The 16,395-nt window shown below is 43.2% G+C and overlaps 1 protein-coding gene across 3 annotated transcripts in view; it reads right to left on the reverse strand.

Annotated features, from left to right (window-relative positions):
* Positions 1-7,030: 7,030 nt before the first annotated feature.
* PKIB (cAMP-dependent protein kinase inhibitor beta) overlaps positions 7,031-16,395 on the reverse strand; it is a 98,501-nt gene continuing 89,136 nt past the window's right edge. For all 3 annotated transcript variants that reach the window (XM_021707685.1, XM_008048374.1, XM_008048375.1), the window contains one exon: positions 7,031-8,308. In XM_021707685.1, coding sequence (XP_021563360.1) covers positions 8,232-8,308 — 77 coding nt within the window. In that variant the 3' untranslated portion in view covers positions 7,031-8,231. The remainder of the gene's footprint in view (positions 8,309-16,395) is intronic.

Below are 16,395 nucleotides of genomic sequence, written 5' to 3' on the forward strand. Positions count from 1 at the left end.
TCTCCCGGCCTGTTTTTCCACCCTTGGATTATTGTGAGACTCAGATAAGCCAATCACATAAAGCACTGGGAACTGTTTTTATTTTTATTTATTTATTATTTATTTTTAGAGTTGGGATCTCACTCTGTCGCCCAGGCTAGAGTGCAGTGGCATGATCAAGGCCTATTGCAGCCTAGAACTCTTGGGCCCAGGCGATCCTCCTGCCTCGGCCTCCTGAGAACTAGAACTACAGGTGCACGCCCCAGGCTTGGCTCTTTTCCTAACTTTTTTTTGTAGACACAAGCTGGTCACGAACTCCTGTGCTCAGCGATCCTCCCTCCTCGGCCTCTCAAAGTGCCAGGATTACAGGCATGAGCCACTGTGCCTGGCCAGTTTCAAATGCATATTGTTAGTTGTTACTATCTGTGGCTTCCCGTGGCCACCCATGGGAATGTGGAACTTCTTGTAGAGTGAATGTGGAACTTCTAGTTGAGTGAAAACTCTATAGAGATACCAGAAGCTGCGCTTGGGTCCTCGACTCCCCAACTGTACCTCACCAAGACCGCTTGGCCAGTGTCCCCTTCATGTGTTCAACTTTCCCATACAACGGGCAGTGGGGTTTGTGGGAAGAGTCTTCCCCTGCTTCCATTCCTGCCCTTTGGAGACCAGGAATAATCACTTTATTAACTCCCCGTTTTGTCTTCCTGAGACCCATCTTTCTCTTAGGCAGAAGGGGGAAACTGGTAAACCACAGAAGATATTTTGCATTGAAACAAGAATAAAGCTTCACATTCATATCCCATTTATTGGGTTCAAGCTGCCAAGGTCTTTTCAAAGCCTGAAAGTCAAGATCGAAAATGGTGCTTTTAACTTGAAAGACATCAAAGGTCTATTCTGAATCTAAGATTATAGTGAATGCAGAATTGTTTATAATTTGATTTTAGTGAATGAAGCATTTATACATAACTACTTTAATTAAAAAAAAAAAAAAAAACAGTTGACCCTGTTATACAGAAAAAGGAACTGTTTGTTTCATGAAGAAAAAGTGGCAACCTTTATATTCCTAAGCAGTGTTTTCCAGATGTATAAGAGCACCTTCTTTTGGTACTTAAGAACATAGGCTATCCTAAAAAAATCAATAGCCAGGGATTAGTACACTTTCTATTAGAATTTCCTTTCTAAGGTATCCCTGGGAAAAATTATGTTTGAAATACTGTAGTTTGGGGTTATTGTTTTGTTTTGTTTTGTTTGGGTGTTTGGTTTTTTTTTGCAAGAATCCTGACCAACACACGTAGCAGAATTGGTAAAACAAACCGGAAGTCCCAGGCAACCTTGAGTAAGTTGGTTTTTGTGGGGTCAGTAAGAAGTGGGGTGCCAGCACCACCTAGCGTCAGTTTCGAGGAGCTCCCACAGATGAGAAAGACTGTGTTGCCTGGCGCAAAAACAATCTACCCGGAGGCCAGTAATCAAGAGAGAGCAAAATCTGGGAACCCAATCCACATCTATTGACAGAGAGCCCCATGACTTTTCTTCTATTGCTTTATGTAAGTTTATATCAGAGAAATAAGAGATTTAAAAAGTAAATTCTTTCCACTAATGAAAACCTAATGTAGGTGATAAGTTTATTACAAGACAGGAATATTTGAATGTCTGATATGTCTAAAGCACTGTGGGAGCTTTCACCGAGTCACCAAAGTCTGTTTCATAGACTCTAAAGTGGGGCAATTTTTTTTTAATGTCTTGCTCTCAGAAGAATGGCTCCCTGAGGCCTCTGCAGAGACGAATCTGCCACTGCAGACACTTCTCTGTGGCAGTACTGTCAAGCGTTATTCGACCTCTTGGATCAAGTGAGAGGATTCCACTTACCTGTCTGGCCCTACTTTCAACATGGTCGCGGTTAGTTCCAGGCCAGACGACGCTTCTGTTTCCCTCAGAATGTTGCGCGTCTGCTTCCCATCCACGGCTGCCCCAGGCCAAGTGTGAAATGAGTTGGGCTTAGCCCTGCTGGTATCTTTTCAGTCCAGCCTTTCTCCTCTTGGCCTCTCTTCCTGGCACTACTTCTCACCCAAACAGCCTCAGGCTGCTCAGACTTTCCATTCCTTCAGGGCCCTACAAGTTGATGACAAATTAAATGACCATTGTGCTTGCCATGAAAAAAATGTTTCCTGGATGTTGGGTCTTTGTCAGATAAACAGTTGGCAAATATTTTTTCCCATTCTGTGGGCTATCTCCCTGCTCTCTTGATGGTTTCTTTTGCTTTGCAGAAGCTCATTAATTTGATGAGGTCCCACTTGTCTATCTTATTTCTTAAGGTATTGACCTTTAGGGTTCTGAGTAGGAATTGGTTCCCAGTTCCAATTTCCATAAGGGTGTCTCCTGTGTTTTCCGAGATTCTTATAGTTTGAGGTTTTACGTTTAGGTGTTTGATCTATTTAGAGTTAATTTCTGTGTATGGTATAGGTAGGGGTCCTGTTTCAATCTTCTGCATATAATCAACCAGTTTTCCCAGCACCATTTACTGAACAGGTTTTCCTCTCCCCAGAGGTTGTTGCTGGAGGCTTTGTCAGAGATGAATTGGTTGAGGAATTGAGGCTTTGCTTCCCGAATCTCTATCCTGTTCCATTGGTCTATGTGCCTGTTCTTGTACCAATACCAGGCTGTTTTGATTACTGTAGCCTAAACTGTCAGGGGAAGGGGAGGGGGAGTGGCAGTTGAAGGAAACTGCTGGGGGAGGGAGGGGCATCCCTCATCAACATGGGCACCTGCATGATCAGTGTTTATATACCTAACCCTGAAATGTACCCCACATCTTCATAATAAAAATTTTTTTAAAAATTAAAAAATGTTTCCGGGAAGGAGGTAAAGTATGAGCGAATGAAAGAATAAATGTCAGGCAGATAAATAAACGTGCCTGTGCTAAGATATGAATGCCTCACGGTGGTTCATGTGTTACTCTTCCTGTACAACTTTTCAATTTTTCTGAGAATCCTGAGTAAAATGCAGACAAATCTAACACAACTCACGGATGAGCTGGTTTGGGACTTAGGGGCTTCGGGGTACAAGAGAGCCCTATCCAAAGTCACCGTCATCACTTTCTTGTGCGGGCTCTCAAAGACGCTCTCTGAATTCATTTTCTTCCTCAGTAAAATGAGAAACATGAACACTTATTTTAGGCAACTTTTTATGAAGCTTCAAAAGGATATACCATGTGCTAAGTAATCACCAGTCACTCAAAGGTTGGCTGTGGCGATAATTATTCCTATTGATAATTGCTCAGTAAGAAATCCAAGCTGGGTGCGGTGGCTCACACCTGTAATCCCAGCACTTTGGGAGGTGAAGGCGAAAGGATTGCGTGAGCCCAGGGGTTCAAGACCAGCCCGAGCAACATGGTGAGACGGCGTCTTTACAATAAATCAAAAAATCAGCCAGGCATGGTGGCGCACGCTTGTGGTTCCAGCAACTTGGAAAGCTGAGGCGGAAGGATCGTCTGAGCCTAGCAGGTCGAGGCTGCAGGGACCGTGAGCGTGCCACGGCACACCAGCCTAGGCGACAGAGTGAGACCCCGACTCAAAAAAAGAAAAAAAGAAATCCATTCTGGAATTTTAGCAGTTAACAACAGTCTCTGCCCCAGCCCTTTGAGTCAATGCTTCCATTATTAAATAGATAGAGGTTTTAATATTCTAAGAGTTGCTGTTAATAACTCCAAAGAAAGGGGCATCCTCTCTGATGAATGAGTTCGAGTTCTAGCTCAGGAGATGCTGCTAAGGGGAGGAGGAGCCAACAAATCACCTAGAGACGATCAACAGATCCAGAATATTCAACTTAAAGTCTGCATCACCCTCATGCTCTGGTGCATAATAGTAACAGCTTTTGCTGTAAGTCAGGCACCATGCTTAGCCATTCGCCAGTGTCTACTGACTTAGTCCTTATAATAATTCGCCACTGAACACATTGAAGAAATGGAAGCACAGAGAATAAAGTAACCAGCCAAAGTCTTGAGAGCAAATGTCAGAGCTGTACCTTGACCTTGAGGAGTCAGGTTCCACAAACAGAGCAGTCTTTTTTTGTTGTTAACTGATAAATAATAATTGTACACATTCAAGGGGTTCCATAGCGATGTTTCAACACATACACGCACGGTATAGTGATTAGATCAGGGAATGAGCATATCCGTTGTCTCAAGCATTTATCATTTCCTCGTGTTGGGATGTTCAGTTTCCTCCTTTTTTACTGTTTGAAACTTGATATTATCATTCACTGCTGTCATCCGACAGTAGTATGGAACACCCAAACTTATGTTCTCCTCCGTCCCCTCTCTGTTCCCCCACCAGCCCCTTTCATGCCAACCTTCTGCCCTCGACGTGCAGGCCACCTAGGCAAAGCCAAGCCAACGTTGATTTCGTTTTGTAGGTGGGACCCCTCCTGCCTGCTCCCTCAGATTCTAAGGTTTAAGCCTTTTCTGTCCCAATCACAAAGTATCTCCGGGCATCTGACACAGAATGGGTTCTTGTGTTCTTCTTTCTCTTTTGTATGGAGTTAGGTTTTCTGACACCTCCTTCCTAGCTTTTTGTCCCCTTTCACCCTGGTTCTCTGACCATATTAATTAAGATTTCATAGCTACGGACTAAAGCAAGTGGCTTGCATGAAGACAACGGTCAGGATGGGCGTGGAGATGCTCTTTGCCGAGTCCCAACCAAACAGCTTTGGGAAAAGCGTGTACTTGCTGTGACGAAATAACCATGGGTTCCCCCAAATAGCTTGATTGTTAAAAGGTTCCTAAGGTTGTCTTTAAACTGCTACTGACCTCTCACTCTCCTTTCTCTGAGTTCCTTATCAGCAAAAGAACAATCTTTTTGTTGGCAAATGTTCTCAGTTAACAAGACTTATACCTTGTGTAATACAAAATAATGGGACCATTGTGTGTGCCTTCATGAAGAAGCGATTTAGGACATGCATCGTTCAGAATATATGTCGCTTCTAGCAATAACGAGGAGGGACACGGCTTCATTTTTTATTTTCTGAATGTGAGAAAAAGACCATGTAATACTATGATCCAAGAGCGATGTTACAACTTTTCCCCCTACATTTTCATGAAATAAGTTACTGGATTAAACACTGACACAACATCCTGTTTTGTTACAGTAACTGTCATAAATCAGTTACGAGGTGACTCATTGTTAGATGATAAGACTCATCGCCTATCAGTTACGCGTTAGCATGACTGAATTGGCATGGATGTGGTAATTACCACGAACTGTCCATCCCCACCACAGCATCTTCTCTTCTCGGAGCACCAAGCCTGGAGGGGATGTTTGTGACATCACAGAGGATAACAGCAGCCAGACCACTTAGCAAAGGCAGCTCCCTGCTACCTCCACTCCCACAGAACAATGGCGAGAGCATCTGAACAAAAATGACAATAACTGAGGATGACAACTAATATCGACTGAATAATTCTCCCATGCCAGGCACTACCCAATTGTTTTGCTTGTACTGTTTCATTTAGTGCTCCCACCCACCCTAGAGATCATGTGCCGTTACGTATACCCACTCCACGGAGGATCAGACTGAGACGTAGAGACATGCTGCAAATCGCCCAAGATCACACAACTAGTGAGTAGCGGCGCCAGTGTTCAAACTCAGGTAGCTCGACCCAAAATCCACATGCCTAACGGTTCAGCTCCCCGCCAGGGTTTCTCAACCGCAGCCCTGTTGACAACATGGCTGGACGGTTCTTTTCTGCGGGGGCTGCGCTGAAGGACTGTGGGATGCTTGGCCGCTTGGCAGTGACATTGGCCTCTGCCCACTGGATTCCGGTAGCACCTTCCCTCCTCTGCTTCCCACCTCTGGTGGTGGCAGCCAAATATGTCTCCAGACATTGCCAGATGCCCTTTGGGGAGTGGTCCACCAACCTTTTTGCATCAGGGACCAGTTTGTGGAAGATGATTTTTTTTCACAGACTGTGGGGAGGGGGGATGCAGTTGAACTTCACTGCTCACGTTCATCTGTCCTTGCAGCCACTCCCCAGGGCTAGCATCACCGCCTCAGCTCCACCTCAGATCATCAGGCATTCAATTCTCAAAAGGAGTGAGCAACCTAGATCCCTCACATGCGCAATTTATGGTAGGGTTCACACTCCCATAAAACTAAATACGCTTCAGAGCTCAGGTGGTGACGTGAGCCATGGGGTGCTGTTCTACATACAGATGAAGCTTTGCTCAATCTTCCACCACTCACCTCCTGCTGTGTGACCTGGTTCTTTACACCCCCTGACCCCCCTCCCGACAGACCAGATTGGGACTGATCCATGGCCCAAGGGTTGGGGACCCTTGCTTTAAGGGGGGAATTGTTCCTGGCCCCAGTTGAATACCATTGTTCTATTTTTTTATCTTTTTGAGTAGGAGTCTCACTCTGTTGCCCAGACTGGCGTGCAGTGGCACAATTTCGGCCACCGCAGCCTCGACCTGCTGGGCTCAGGTGATCCTTTCACCTCAGCCTTCCAAATAGATGGAGCTATAGGCGCATGCCACCATGACGGGTTCATTTTCTTGATACAATAGTAGGGACGAGGTCTCGCCAAGTTGTCCAGGCTCGTGGCGAACCCCTGGACTCAAGCAATCCTCTCACCTCAGGCTAAAGTGCTGGGATTGTAGGCGTGAGCCACCAACAGTGCCCGGTTCACTGTTCTAGTCTAATCCTTCTTTTTACTGATTATATAACCTTATATCATTAAATAACCTTTAGAAATAGAATTGTAATGATAAAAATGCATTTTATTGAATAACAAATTAGTGTTACACCTAAAATATTACTTTTGATTATTTGATAGAGAAACTTTTTTTTAAAAAAAGAAACATTTATATTTGAAAACTTAAAGCAATCAGTTCTTTAAAATCTACTCCCTTGGTATATATAAGATATAAAGGTAAGATTTGGTAATAAAATAATAAGAGATTATTTATATCACAAAGACTATTAACTTTGTTCTATAAAATGTGTCACCATTTTTCACCTGGCATACTTCAGAAGATAAAATGAAGAAGACTAGACATGTCAATAATAAATTTCTTTAATGGTGAAAGAATTTATTTGGCTATTGTATACAGACTTGGTCTAAGACAGCAATCAAAGAAAATGTAGCTACATGCACATATTTCTGAAAGTGAAAATAAATTCATTATTCAAATTAAAAAATTCAGAATTCTGTAATTTTTCTAAAATGTCTAATAAATTAAAATCTGCTAAAGCTTTGGTTTTTGTTCCTTTAAAATATATATTTCCATATACATTAAAAGGATATATTTTGCTATGTCTACCTATATAATTGACTAAATATGTAAGTGCCTATTGCTCTGTTAGCTATCAATACTTTAGGAAAGATAGAAAAATTAAGGTCCTCATTCCTGAGGAAATCATTTTAGAAACAAATCATACATACACAAAAACCCCAAGAATAAGAAAAGATAGAGTATAGCAACTCGTAAGGTATTTTGTATAATTAACATTAAAGTAAAACATATACACACACACACACATACACGTACACACACAAAAGTTAAGGAAGATAATAAAACTCATTTAATAGCCATGTTCCATATAAACAATCTGTCACAAATTTTTTAGCATAGGGGTTCACATGAAAAATCACAGTATGCACAGACTAGAAGCAAAAGATATCAGACAAAAACATCCTAAAGATGTTTATGCTATCAAACTTTAATAATGTTTTCACATCTTTTTTAAGGTTTGGAAAGAATCTGGTGTATTTTGATTAAAAGCAAACATACTATATCCATGTGAGTTTTGACTATTCTCATCGAAAAACCTAATTTCCTACAAATTCCATAAAGTTTTAAAATAAAGGTGTTTGCTTTACATTTACCAAGGAATGGTCATTGTAAACCTATCACATAAGCCCATCACCATAAAAATTGAATTAAAAGTACATGTGGCTAAATGAATCCAAGAAAGTACAGTGAACTTTGTTGGGTTTATAGACAATGATATGTATTTGAGTGATCATGCATTCTTAACCTTTGTCCTTGGGTGCGGTTTGGAAGGAACCTGCCTTTTGATGGCCTCCATTGGACATCATTGTTGCAATCCAAGTGATCAGCATCACAGCAAAAACATCTAATACACACATGTTGCTTAGGGCTGCAGTGTTACCATAGTTACCACCAGATCAAACATCTCAGAGAAACAGAGTCACTAAGTCTTTAAATGGGCAGGAATCCAGCACTCTTCTTAGATTATGAGCCTTCATTCCCTTCATTTGTGGGCTTTTCTGATGGGTCTTGTGTTGTTTCTTCATCTTGCTTTTTCTCATCTGAAAAAACCAAACAAATTCCATGCCTATGTAGACTACATTAAAGTAAATAATTAATTTGATGAACTCATCTGTCGAATTCGTTAGAATAATTAAAATACATTTCCTATTATACTGGAATAAAACAGTTGGTTTTTTTTTCCCCTTTATCCACTTTAGTCATTTTCTACTCTACTAGAAACATACTTAGTTCTCAATCCAGATGCGGAAACTACACAAAGGAAAGAGACATACGTAGGTTTGGGAATTCACATTCTCCTGACCAGCTTTCTCTCTTATTCTACAGAGTGACCAGGTGTCAGGCAGTCTTCCAAGGCATTCTCGCAATCCCCGCTTGCAGATTAACTCATAAACCGAAACACAAACAAGTGAAGGGACTTGCCCAGAGTCACAGGGCTGGTAAGTGACAGAGTCACGACGGGAACCTGGGCTGGCTGGCTCCACGCTCCACGCCCTCACCCACCTCCCTGAGTTGGGTCACACTCTCTAAGGCCTTCATACTTCAGACGCCCTTTGCTCTTAGGAGGTGACTAAAGTGCTCTCCTTCACTAAAGTGTTCTCCTTCCCAGGGAAACAAGGAAAAAAGGAAAAAATCCAAGCTGTCAGATCCAGCGCTCTCAACTTCCTGCTCTCACATGAAGGCGAAAGCCACCTGTGGTCTGTGCTCATTCTTTCGGCCTTCCCTCCAGTTCCGATGGCAGCTGTGCTCTTCAGCACTGGCCCTGCGAGCCGCCGGCGTCTGGCGCACAATGGCAACGCACACCCTGGGTGAAAAATGATGAAACCTTCCCAACAGAACATTCGACCAAAGGGGAGTCTCTTCCGTGCCAGGGCCCCAGTGGCCCTGCCTGGTCTCAGGCCTTTGGCCCTGGTCCCTGGCACTGCTCCTACCACCCACGTCCAAAGGCCCTCATGAGCCCAGAGCTTCCCTGCTTCTGCCTCATCCACAAGAGGCTGCTGACTCTAAGGACCTTCCCCTGCTCGTCGTTTCCTCTGACGTTCCCTTTCTCCTGGCTCCTTCATTTCATCAGGTCACTGCCATCTTTTCTTCCTTTCTCTTCCTCCCTCCCTCCCTCCCTTCCTTCTTTCCTTCCTCTCTCCCTCCTTCCCTCCCTCCTTCCTCTCTCTCTTTCTTTCTTTTGAGACAGGGTCTCACTCTGTCACCCGGCCTGTAGTGCAGTGGCACAATCTTGGCTTACTGTAGCCTCAAACTATTAGGTTCCAGTGATCCTCACGCCTAGACCTCTCAAAGTTCTGGGAGATTACCGGCATAAGCCAAGACGTCAGGCCTCACTACCGTCTTTAAACTAACAAACAAAGACGCTCTTTCAACCGCATTTCTGCTTCATATCCCCTCTCTATCTTTTAAAAGGTACCATCTTTTGTTGTCTATATGTTAAAAAAGCAAAATTACTGAGGTCTCTCTGACTCCCTCCAAATTGCTCCTACCAAAGTCATCAGTGGCACTCTTGAAGTCTGATGGACTCTATCCAGCTCTTCCACTCTTATTCGTTACAGATTTATGAAGCACGTACATGTACAATGCAGCGAACAAAGCAGACATCCTAGCCCTCAGAGAACATCTGATGAGAGATATGGGACAGCAAACAAGATTAGTAAAATACATGGTTTGCTGAGGAGGAAAATAAAGCGGAGGTGGAATATAGGAATCCTCCAGAAGTGTTGGCATCTGGAGGTTGCAGTTTTAAAGAGGGTTGCCTGAGAATGCCTCACCGAGAAGAGGACATTTGAATAAAGATCTGAGAAGCTGAAGGAGTATGCTTCCTTCAGGAGCACAGATATCCGAGAAAAGGTGTTCCAAGCAAAGAGAATAGCAAGGTCAAAAGCAGCAGCGTGTGGAAAGAATTTGCAAGTGGGACCGTGTGGAGAAAAAAAAAGGAAGATTATGCCAGAGAGGTATCAAAAAAGCTAAATCCTGTCAGGGAAAAATGGCAGATTTAGGGACCAGTTTTGAAAGCAGAGCTGACATTGTTTGCTGATGGATGGGTTGGAAAGTGTGAGACAAGGGAAAGAAGGACGAGTCCAATATTTTTGGCTTTAGTACCGGGAAGTATAAAATCGCCACTCAATGAGATGAAAAAGATGCCGGAAGCGTAGGCTTCCTGAGTACACTTTTTTTCTTAGCGACAGGGTCTCACTCTCTTGCCCAGGCTGGAGTGCAGCGATGTGGTGATAGCCTCGAACCCTTAGGCTCAGGTGATCCTTGTGCCTCATTCTCCTGAGGAACTGGGACTACAGGTGTGTGCCACTAAGCCCAGCTAATTTTTTTTGTTGTTGGTTTGTTTTGGTAAAGATGAGGTCTTGCCTTGTGGCCCAGGTTGGCCTCAAACCCCTGGCCTCAAGTGATCCTCCCACTTCAGCCTCCCAAAGTGCTGGGATTATAGGCATGAGCCACCACGCCTGGCTAGGAGTTCACTTTCATACCCATTAAATTGGAGATTCCTATTAGATATCCAGGCAGAAAGGCCAAGCAGGCAGTCAGGTGTTTGAGGGTGAAGTGGAGGGGAGCTCCAGGCGGGAACACAAAGCTTGAGTGATCAGAAGCATGATCGTTATCCCAATGAGATCAGGGGACATCACACACGAGGGAGTGATAACAGAGATGTCCGAAGACTGCATTCTGATACCCTCCAATCCGTTAAGAGAGAGGGGAAAGAGAAAGAGAAGCCAGGGAGGCAGGAAGAGAACCAGAAGAGTGGAACGCCCTGAAAGTAGGGGAAGAAAGTGTTGCAGGAAAGAACTGACTTTCTCTCCTACTGCAACCAACCCTCTGAGAGATCACTTAAAATGAAGACGAGGACCAGACCCCTGATGTCAGCGGAGATGACATCATTTATGATCTTGAAATAGCAGCGGGGTGGTGGGATGGGGTGAAAACCTTATTAGGGTTAGATGAAGAATGGCACACAGAGGATTTGGAAGCACAAAAGCATAACTCTTTCAAAGAGTTATGCTACAAAACAGACACAGAAATGGAACAGTAGCTGGGGGGAAATTTGGGGTCAAGAGAGTTCATACCTAGTGATCACACTTGGTAAGTACTTAGTAAGTGTTTACTGTAATAACTCCCTCAGAAAAACAGGCTTGCTAGGAAACGGAACCCTAAGACAGTATGAAACATGAAGCACTAAATTATTTCTATAATAATTCAAGAAGAAGCATTTGCCACTACCGATTCTAAGCTAACTACCCACAAGGCATTATAGCTTCCCAAGATGACCCGTTGGCTCTGCGCTCTCTAAGTTGGTCGACTGAGAAGATGATAATATGAAATCCCTCTAAGGAGTTCTCTTTCTAGAAATGAACTCGAAACTCAAGATAATGACAAGATGAAAACTAACAGGATATCACCTGCTGACAGGATTATCAGCTAAATCAGGAAACAGCAAACACCTTCACGCAGTCTCATTTTTTTGCTTTGAAACATGACAATAAAAGCTTAGAAATATCTTTCAAAGATGGCTGGAGATCAAAGGAAACAACTGCTGTGAACTTTGAACTGTGATGTTACTGAAAAGTAAACAGGAGGCAAACAGGGTTCTTTTCTATATGTCACTTTCAAGGATAGTTATTGTTCCTCTTCTACCTTCTGGCTATGTCAAGGGCGTTCCATGTAATTAAACATATTCACAATACGTTCCTTCAACATAATTTCTCTGAAAGTGCAACATCTGCCTTTCCTTCCCACCCAATTTCTGTCATTTCAAATGTGGATAAGCTTTGTTCACTCGCTAGGTCATAATTACTAAGAACTTTTGTAAAGACAATGTCGGTTCCTGAGTTATGTGGGTTGATTCTGTTCTCCAGAAATCTAGCTTGGCAAACCTTTACACTGTCTCCACTTAGGCAGTAACCTGTATTATGTCATACGAAGATTACATTCACAATCCAATGATATATCTTCTGGGCGGTATAACACTTGAACTATTTACTGAATTATCCATAGGTTTAATATAAATCAGATGGAATCACTCATTTTTTTTTTTTACATTTTCTGTTTCCGTCCTTCTGTTTGGCTCTTCTTTGGATCGTTTGCTTATTTGGCTTCTCGCCATGTTTTCAGAGTGCCTCCCAGAACTATAATCCCGTAAGACGCTTCTTCAGATATGGTCAAACAAATGAGGGAAAGAAATGTCCTATTCTTAGAGGGTTGTGGCCACAATAGCACATTAAAATCTCTATGACAAAGGCTCTGAGAAGTGCTTGTTTAAAAAGGAAACATTCTGAGAGGTGGGACAAGTCAGTTACATTCGAGCCAGAAACTCCAAACTTACTTGACCACAGCACCCTTCTTGTAGTTGGCACACCGACATCCAGAAGAGTTTCCATGAAACATTCACCAAGAAAAGTTGATCTACTGGGAAAGATGAAGCCTTCGGAGCCAGAGACCCTGTCATCACTACTTTTGAGAACTGGGGCAAGCCACTTCACCAGCTTGGCATTGAGTTCTGGTCACATCTGTTCATCAAAAGAGTGAACCTTCTAAGATTCTTTCTCCTTCTTACGTTCTGGCTTCCACATGTGCTGAAAGAGAAGCTGCTTGCGTGGCTTGGCAGTTGTGGGAAAATTTCATTGGCCTCGTTTTCTCCTCTCTCTCATAACATAGATTTTGAAAATACATAGATTTTGGCTGCAGAATGCTCCCCGGAAAAATCAAAAGAAAATACGTATGCAAATATTCAAAAGTGTAAATCTCCAAATGTTCTTCCCTCTGGTCCATCAACCCAAAGGCTTCACTGGCCTGTCCATTCAGATGCCTCCTGGGCCTCTCAGGTGGAGAATGGGGAAAACAACCATCTTCACCCTTCCTCCTCGCCTCTCAATGTTGCCTTTTTCCAGGCTGGCCTTTCTCAGTGTGCAGCACCAGCACCGCCTGGTTGTTCTAGGCATTATCCTCCAATTCTCTTCCTTATCTCTGCCACATCCTATTCATCAGCAAGTGTTACTAATTCTGCCTATAAAACACATTCTCAATCTACCTGCCTCTCTCCATTTTTACTACTCAAAACCATCCTTTTCACGGATCTAAAGGTTAACACAACCCTTTCCTCCTTCTCTTTTTTTTTTGAGTTGGGGTCTTACCAGTTAGCCCAGGCTGGAGGGCCATGGCATGATCCTACAGCTCACCACAGCTTCAATCTCCTGGGCTCAGGCAATCCTTTAACCTCAGCCTCCCGAGTAATCGGGACTACAGGTGCATGCCACCACGCCTGGCTAATTTTCTGATTGTTGGTGGAGACGAGACTCGCTATGTTGTCCAGGCTAATCTCAAACTCCTGGGCTCAGGCAGTCCTCCCACCTTGGCCTCCCAAAGCGCTGGAATTACAGACTTGAGTCACCATGCCCAGCCTCCTTTTCCCCTTCTCTGAGGACAAATTTGACTAAAGGTTAATTTTCTAGCTCTATTAGCCTAGAAATCACATTCCCCTAGGTGGAATGCCAGTCTAGTTACTAAGATTATGGTTAGAACGACCCAAATAGTAAAATACATCTGTACTGAGAAAAATTGCATGGGAACTACAAATGCCTTAAAGAAAGCCATAGCACTGGGCTTCCCTGCATGCAAAGACTCTTGTGCCTGAGGACATCTTTTGCATGGAGGAAGCCTTGTCTGAGGACTCATTACCAACGATGAGCCCACCCGGGGCAAGGGCTTCTGACCCATTGCCCTGCTGCCGCAGACCCTGTTTCTCTATAATTGAGCCCCTACTCGTGAGGTGAGGGGCACGCACTGAGACTGGCCTTGGAATCCCTGCGTGAACTGGGGTAAGGGCTCCTACAGAACAACGAGGGGTGCTCCCCTGCTGGCCTGCTTCTTAACTTGCATCCGTCCGAGCAGAGTGGCGCTGATATGTTTTTTGAGTCTGAATGTTCAATCTGGCCTAAAAAGACTTCCTAATGGGAGATGCACCCCTGAATCCAACCATGTCCATGATTGCTTTCCACCATCCATTCTTCACATGACAGACAGAAGGAACAGCTTAACATAAATGAGACGTCACTACCCTGCTGAAAATCCTCCAATTCAAAAGGAAGGTCTACTGCTCTAAACAGGTTTCTAAAACCCAGCACGACCCAGCCCTCCGTCGTATTCCCCGCTTTGTCTTGTACCACTCTCCCTCTTGCCCAGGGTCCCCAGGCTGCAGTGACCAGCTTTGATGTCTCTTAACCACATCCACCTCCTCCCACCGTTTCACGGATGCTTCTTCTGCAGAGAATGCTATGTCCGCTCTTCACATGATTGGATCTTTCTGTTGTTACGCAAAACATATGACAGGCATTCAGATTTCAGTGAAGGTTTCCAATGTCCAACCTAAAGTAACCACCTGGCAACTCTCTACCACAGCACCCTATGACTATTACTAATTTTTAGAGACAGTGTCTCACTGTCTCACCCAGGTTGGAGTGCACTGGTAAGATCATAGCTCACTGTAACCGCAAACCACTGAGCTCAAGTGATCTCCCTGCCTCGGTCTCCTGAGTAGCTGGGACTATAGGCATATGCCACCAGGCACAGCTATTTTTTTTTTTTTTTTGGTCGAGATGAAGTCTCACTGTGTTGCCCCAGTTGGTCTCAAACTCCTAGCCTCAAGTGATCCTTCTATCTTGACCTCTCAAAGCATTGTAATGACTGATGCAAGCCACAACGCCCAGTTCCTACTTTAATTATCTGATCAAAATGTTACTGTTGACAAATATTTGTTTATAATCTAACTCTCCCATTGAAATATAATGTTCACGACAGCTGGAGTTTCTATGTCTTATTCACCATTATACTGCTGGTTTTTAGAATGATGCTAGCGCTTAGTGAGCGCTAAATTGAAAGATGTAGCAAATACATAGTAATGGTGGAGGTAAGAAAATGCACTCTGTGACTTTTATAGTTTCCTGGGATGGCACTCTCTGTCACCTCTGCTCAATGTTATAAAACATCATTGTCCATCCTATCACAGTTATCCATTTATAAGGGATAGATTAAGACAGATTATGAACAGGACACAGCTCTGATTCATTGGATACATGATGCAAGACATTTGAGATCCTACATTTTCCTCCACTTAAGCATAATTATATATACACAAAACTGAAAACAAAAACCAAAGAGGATAGGCCTGAGGAAAACTTGCAGGTCTTCCTCAGAACTTGTATTTTTAAATGACTCAAACATTGAAACCATCATGTCTGAGACCAACCTCAGCTTTTGGTTTTCATTAGGAACTGGAAACGATTCACTTTAAAATCCTCAATAATATTTGTGCTTAGCTAATGAGAAAGAAGATAGATAGCCCCTGAAACTACTTATTTATAGCTTTGTTCATAAAACATCACCTATGCCATCTTCCTATGGAAGCCTATTTATTTTTGTGTATTTTTACATTTTTTAAATTACAAATATAATTGCATATATTTATGGTGTACAATGAACTTTGGATATGTGCATACACTAGGGAGCAACTGAATCAAAATAATGAACTGTCTATTACCTCACATACTTACCATTTTATTTTCTGTGGTGAGATCTAATCTTTTAGCAATCTTCACGTATACAATACTACTGTTACTAACTCTCGTTGCATGTTGTGCACGAATCTCTTGAACCTATTCCCCCTTTCTAACGGAAATGGTGTCTCCTTCGACCAACATCTCCCCATCCAGTCCAGGCACCTGGCACTCACCACCACTCTACCTGCTTCTGAGTTCTTGACTCCCTTGGACTCCACACAGAAATGAGATCATGCAGCCTTGACTTTCCGTGCCTGGCTTATTTCACCTTGTGCAACCATGCTCCATCCTGTTATGTATGCTTTAACATCTAGTGCTATGTGTGGCTTCCTTTTGAGTTTCTTCATTGATGCCTTTCACTTTTCCCAAAACGATTTAAAGAAAAACATATAAACAGGAACAATATTCTTCCATATCCTACTCTCTCCAGAAATCAAAATAAAATGGAGAAAACTACTGAGTCTCCCACAGTGTGTTTGCTCTCTTTTGCTTAATTAAGCGATGCCAGTAAACATGAAGGTTGTGTGTGTGTGTGTGTGTGTGTGTGTGTGTGTGTGTGTGTG

This window comes from Carlito syrichta, unplaced genomic scaffold (assembly GCF_000164805.1).
Source record: "Carlito syrichta isolate Samal-C Ts95f unplaced genomic scaffold, Tarsius_syrichta-2.0.1 Scaffold123381, whole genome shotgun sequence".
In the NCBI taxonomy this organism is placed as follows: Eukaryota; Metazoa; Chordata; class Mammalia; order Primates; family Tarsiidae; genus Carlito; species Carlito syrichta.